General features: G+C 36.2%; 1 protein-coding gene across 2 annotated transcripts in view; it reads right to left on the bottom strand.

The window, feature by feature from the left end:
- The window catches only part of rab11fip5a (RAB11 family interacting protein 5a (class I)), a 30,599-nt gene that overhangs the window by 7,609 nt on the left and 16,591 nt on the right, over positions 1–6,399 (bottom strand). For both annotated transcript variants that reach the window (XM_016253616.1, XM_016253617.1), the window contains exons 2-3: positions 3,704–4,215; positions 2,113–2,851 (exon numbers count right to left, since the gene is read on the bottom strand). In XM_016253616.1, the coding sequence (XP_016109102.1) occupies positions 2,113–2,851; positions 3,704–4,215 (1,251 nt within the window). The remainder of the gene's footprint in view (positions 1–2,112; positions 2,852–3,703; positions 4,216–6,399) is intronic.

Below are 6,399 nucleotides of genomic sequence, written 5' to 3'. Positions count from 1 at the left end.
TATATATATATATATGTATGTGTGTGTGTGTGTGTGTGTTTGTGTTATATATTGATGATATTCTACGGTGAAATTTGCAGAATAAAATTAGAGCACACAAGGTCAGGCAGATTCCCACAGTGCAATGGCAAACATCTGCATATGCACATGATAATAGGTCACATGATAATGCCTCAATATACTACAGTTTAATAAATTTTGTGTACTGTTTCAAAGAAAAAACCTTGCAGTAGTGCCATGTAATGTGGCAGTCAGTATGATTCAAGACAGTATTTTGAACACAGTGTCTGGCTAGACTTGCTCAACTCTGAGACGTGTAGAAACGGCATAACAATCACCCAACTATATCAGAGGAAGAGGTGAGAGGCAGAAAAAAGAAAGACCGAGCAAACAAGACTTTTAAAGACCGACATCTATGCCCATATAGTTAAGATCATACACAAACTAAATCACTTTTCGCTTCAAGGAAGTAAACATAAGAGAGCATGTGATTGGTTGGGGTATTTGATATGTTCCAGTAGCTGAACTTCAATGACAATTCTATGAAATCATTTGAACTGTATGTTGTAGAGTTAATAAAAAAATGCAAGAAGCCAGTTGCTTAGGAAAAGATTAACAATAGTTGTGAGCTAAACTGCATTTTAAATAGTGATTGTCAAAATAAAACTGTTTTTATGTTAGGTCAAGGCTTAATCTGTGTCCATTTAATAGGTCATTAGTCAAAGAATTAGCCTGTTATGGGACATTTCATGGGTGAATAATAACTTGATCAGTATAGATTATATTCTCTTTGGAGGTCTATTTGTGTAAACACATTTATCTCACTCCCATCAGGATTTCGAGGGACTCTTTTCAAATGATTGCATTGCAGAAATAGCACTGCTATTTGCAGAATTTTTGTGTTTTGCCGTATAATCCTACCATAAACCATGGTCTAAGTATTTAATTTTGATCTCAACAAGCAAATTCCAAAAGGCATTTTTGCGTCTTTGACAGACTATGCTCAAATATGGTGCTTTTTGTAGGGTCATTCCAAACCAATGTAAGCAAGAGCCCTTCCTAAAGGCCCTTAGCGAATTATGCAGAAGACGGTCATTTCAATTAAGAAGTTTGCCGTTTATGACAACACAACCCAAGTAGGGTCATTATAAAAGCTGAGGTCTTACTTGGAATTTCAAAACCCAAGACACAAAAGAACAATACTGGAAGAAAAAGTTGTATTCGCCTGTTTTTTGACAAATAGGATTTAAAATAAAGTGTCAGTGGCGTCTTCACACATGTACCACATGTACAGATATGAGCTGTAATGCTGCTCTCTTCTGAGTAATCTCACTTCAAGTGCCCTACAGAGTGAGTACAACATGATGCTCACTGTGGAATCTGACATCAGCAGGAAACTTCAACATGAGATTAATTTGATACGCCTGGAATTCACAGATCTTAATTAGCAAATATTGCTTTCTTTTCCCCCCTCTAGTTTGCATTTTTGCTGAAAAATTGAAGACCAATTAACGCAGGGATTTTATGAATATGCAAAATCCTAGAGGGTCTTGTATCGGTTTACGATCATGTGTGTGCACATATCTGTTGACAGCATGAAGAGGTGTATCCCTGCTTTACAAAAACCCAAACCAAAGCTCTGAGAAAAAAAAAAAAGATCAGAGTGTGATCCACCATCACCCATGAAAAAAGAAAATATTTACCAAACAATGGACAGCATACACACCTACAACAGAAACAAAAATGTAGTTATACTGGTTTAGGTCAATGACAGAATTAAACTGAGTGACTCCTCCCATTCATAGCGAACACAAACACTCCCACACATATTCAGATCCATCTGTCTGCAATACAAAAATAACATTTGCTGATTAAAATGGAGAAATCAAATGTTGGTATTAAGGGAGAACAAGTGTGAAAGAGAGAGAAAGAAAGAGAAACAACTCAAGAGTTCAGGTTTCCAGGCAACGCCTCCCTCTGCAATGCAGATGCTGAAACTAGATCTCTGGCTGCATGTCACAATGTTCACTCTTACTGAACCACAAATACAAACACACACACACATGCTTCTATTTAGCATTTCTATCATAAATATGGCAAATATAAGTTTACCTGGGTTTACTGTGCGAGTCCTTGGAGCTGAACCATCCTTTATGTTTGACTTCTACAAGTGGTTGAGCATGTTCTGCTTCCTCTTTGTTTGCGATTGGTCCTTTCCCAGCCAAATCACCTTTCCCATGTGAGAACAGGCCCCTCCTTTTCTTGCTCTGAGTCTCTGTCTCTCCAGCAGGTATCACTGTTTTCATCTCCACCTCATCTGTAACTCTTCCAGCTTGCTCTAATGCTGCTACAATGGCGGCTTTTTCTTCCTCTCCAGGTTTATCAAAGGACCAGCGACGGCCATCCACAGGGCCGCCGTTCTGCTTTTCTTCTTCACGGTGAGAGAGGTTCTGTAGGGAGAGGGAGAGAGAGGAGCCCTTCTGAAGCACCCCGAGGGCTGGGAGCAGGGGCTCGGGCCTTGGCTTTGACTCGGACTTGGGTAGCTGTGTCTCTTGGGATTTCGGTTGAGTTGAGTCGGTTTTCTGGGGCTTAGCTGGCAGCGTGGTTGCCTGTGGTTGACCTGACTTTTGAGTTATTGGTTTGGTTGACTCTGGCTGAGGTTGCTGTGATATGAGTGATGGTGGGTGGTGAGTGAGAGGAGATGTTTCCACCGGATTCCCGTTCACACACACTGAAGGAAGCAGAATAGGGGTGTCGTACTCTGACGTCAGAGAATGAGGCACTGGTAAGCTGATGTCGTACATCACATGTCTGACAGGAGACACCTGTGGTGAGGGAGCCACTGTGTGTTCTGAAAGAGAAAAAGCGTTACTGGTTTCTTACATTTGTGATGTAATAAAAGAAACAACAGATATTTTCTTTCATATTTTCACATTTATCTGAGTGAAACAAATTATCGTAAAAGAAAAAATTTAGTGTGGGGACTTAATTCTGTGCATCAGTTGTTGATTGGATGGAGGCAGATCTGAATTCGAACTTGTAAGAATGGGCGGAGTTTAAGTAGACTAAATGACTGGAGAGTCCAGCATATGTCACCAGAGAGAAGTATGTAGTTTTACCGAAAGGTCGAGTTATAACATTTTGATGAAAAATTAAGCAAAAAAAAATAATAATAATAATCTAAACTGAAAGGTGAATTTCCCTTTCATGCTGAATTTTCTAGGTTCAATACAATTTAAGCTCAGTCAGTGGCACTTGAGCCATAATATTGAATCTTCACTGTAACCTTGATTTTATTTATTTATTTATTTTTAAAGAAAATGAGGGGTCAGTCTAAATTTGTTTTTAATTTATTTCTTGAACTTTAAATCATGTTAATGTGTTCTAGCAAACCCCAAAAATAAAATTATGAACTTGGATAAGCATATTATGGGCACTTTAATATGTGTATTATTTGATGTAAATTAGCTATTTTTTTCTAACAAGTTTTTTTTCAACTTCTAAAACAGAAAGTATTTTAATATTTATAGATTTACCCCATTCACTTGTAAAAACAAGTGAGCTTGGTTTAACCCAGATTTGAGCTCTTTGGTTTGTTTTTAAAGAAAAGCAGTGGAAATAAATTTTTATATCAATTGAGTTTAACTTGTATTGAACATAGAACATGCAATAAAAAAAACAAGACAAATGTTGTTGTGCATACCTGGACTGTTGTCTGCAGTCAGGTTGCTGCTGTTACTCGGAGAGTTGGACAGATCTGAGACCACCACGCTGATACCTGCCGTCGGGCTGAGGCTCCCGCCCCGCGAAGAAGACTCGCTGCTCTCAGAGCCCAGTGACGTGCTTGAACGCGTGTCTGAAGACTTCCTCAACCTCCCACGCAGGAAAAAACTTCTCATCTTACTCCTGCGGGCCTCCCCACCTTCATCATCCTCGTAGTCTTCCTCACCACCCCCATCGCTTGGCAGCCGCCCCCGCATGTGTTCCAGTGTTCCGTATCCTCCAGGGACAATAGCGGAAGAGGAATCTTCTTCACTACGGCGCTTCTTAGCTCTCATGCGTTCTCTGAGCTTGTCAAAAGCAGAACGAGGTTTGTCCTTCATTGAAAGGTCGTACATGCTGGCCGTCAGGTTGTGCCGAGTGAACTGCACGGTCAGCTGAAGCTCCCCTCGTTCTTTCTCCTTTTTGCCAGTTTTAGAATGCAGCCGGTACCACCTATGAACAATAATGAGTAAAGAAAACTGTTAAATGGCTTCCCAAATGAAAGTAAGCAAAACTATATCTTATAACTCTTTATAGTAAACAAGAGCAATACAATAAGGGGGATCAGCACAAAGCATCAAAGTATCAACCATCAAGAAAAGCACAACAGTTTATACATTTCCAAATAGCCTTCTGCTAAGCTAGATGTCATTTCAGCTATGAATGCCGACCTTGCTTTTTTTTTTTTTACTGTATTAGTATTTAATTTGTACATTGTAAAACCGTTCCCATTCAGAAATTAGCAGTTCTGTAAACTGCAATGTTACACTATATTACATATATTTCTTAAATATTTACATGTATGTGTGTGTATTTATATATACACATGTATACACAGTACACACACTATTATGTAAACACAAACTTTTATTTTAGATACGATTAATCAATTTGACAGCCCTATTTTTAATATAGTTCAACTTGAAACCAAAGCTAAACTGAGGAAGACGCATATCTTGATTAAAGTATGGATCCTGACAACAATTCTCAAAAAACATCATAAGGTTTGGTTCAAAGGAGAGCCTCAGGGTATCTACACCAAAATTATATTAACATTGGCTCCATTTTATTATAATTCATTTTTGTAGCAATGCACAATGCACAAATTGGATTTTTTTTTATTTATGATATTGGATATATATATCCACTCGTATTAGTCGGAAAACACAAACATTGATAGATTTGGTATTTACGAATAAACCTGAACGTATAACAAAAATGTATAATTTAGTTTGTGGTTTCAAATATCATAATATGGTATTAATTGCTAGAAAACAAAAAAAAACGATTAGTAAGGTATCATAATCATGACGATGGATTAGTAAAATTTGAGATTCCTCGTAAAGTCCAGGCTGAATTTGAGAAGGAATTAATGGAAATAAATTGGAATGAAGTTTTACAACATAATCATGTAAATAAATGTTGTGATGAATTTATGATTCATATCAGTCATATTGTAGATCAATTTATTAAATGTCGGAAGAAATCATATAGAAAAATACAGCTTCCTTGGATAAATGATACGATGTCAATTAATGAAACAAAGAGATTATGCCTTAAAGATTTTTCTTAAAACTAGACATGAAATAGACTTGCAGCTGTTTAAAGGATTAAGAAATCGAGTAATTAAGGAATTTCGTACTTCAAAATCAAATTATTACATTCACATATTATCTGAAGCTAAGGGAAATTGTAATATAATATGGAAACAAATTAACAGTTTAATAAAACCAAAAAGTTAAGTTCAGGATAAATATATTCTTAAAGTTGGAGATGAACTTGTTCATGACTCAAAAAGAATTGCAAATATATTTAATGATTTTTTTATTCAATCAGTAAAATATCTTGCATCTAATTTTTCAAACGTTGAAGTTGAGGGGCAGTACTTAGTGGATGAAGATGCCAATCAATTTGAGAATATAGAGGATGATGTTAAATTATTTGAAATTCAGGAAGTGGATCAATCTGTAATTATGAGAATTATTAATGAATTGAATACTACATATTCTAAAGATACATATAATCTTGACACTGCCTTTTTTTTAAAAAAATGGAAGTGTTTTAGTTAAGCCCCTTATCCAACTTATTAATCTTTCTATCAGAACTGGGCAGTTCCCTGATAGTTGGAAAAAAGCATTGGTAAAGCCTATTTTCAAATCTGGGAATTCAGATGATATAATTAACTATAGACCAATTAGTCTTCTCCTGTTTCTCTCTAAAGTGCTGGAGAAGGTTGTATCAGAACAATTTTTGCAGCACTTAGAGACTAATAATCTTTTACACCCTTTACAATTTGGTTTTAGACATAACCATTCTACAGAAACTGCTACTTGTTTATTATTAGAAAATATTAAGCGGTCACTCGATAAAGGATTTAAAGTTGGTGCAGTATTCCTGGATCTGAAAAAGGCATTTGATACCGTAAATCATAATATTTTAATGTCAAAAATAACAAAGTATAATATATCAAAACAATCTCTGTTATGGTTTGATTCGTATTTAAAAAATTGTGAACAAAGTGTTGTCATTGATAATTTTAAGTCAGCTCCTCATAATATTGATATAGGAATTCCTCAGGGAACAATTTTGGGTCCGATTCTTTTTAGCATTTATATTAATGATCTTCCAGAAGTGTGT

This window comes from Sinocyclocheilus grahami, unplaced genomic scaffold (genome assembly GCF_001515645.1).
Source record: "Sinocyclocheilus grahami isolate Dianchi unplaced genomic scaffold, SAMN03320097.WGS_v1.1 scaffold1192.1, whole genome shotgun sequence".
In the NCBI taxonomy this organism is placed as follows: Eukaryota; Metazoa; Chordata; class Actinopteri; order Cypriniformes; family Cyprinidae; genus Sinocyclocheilus; species Sinocyclocheilus grahami.
The sequence above is the reverse complement of the archived record's forward strand: the minus strand, read 5'-3'. Positions and strand labels throughout refer to the sequence as shown.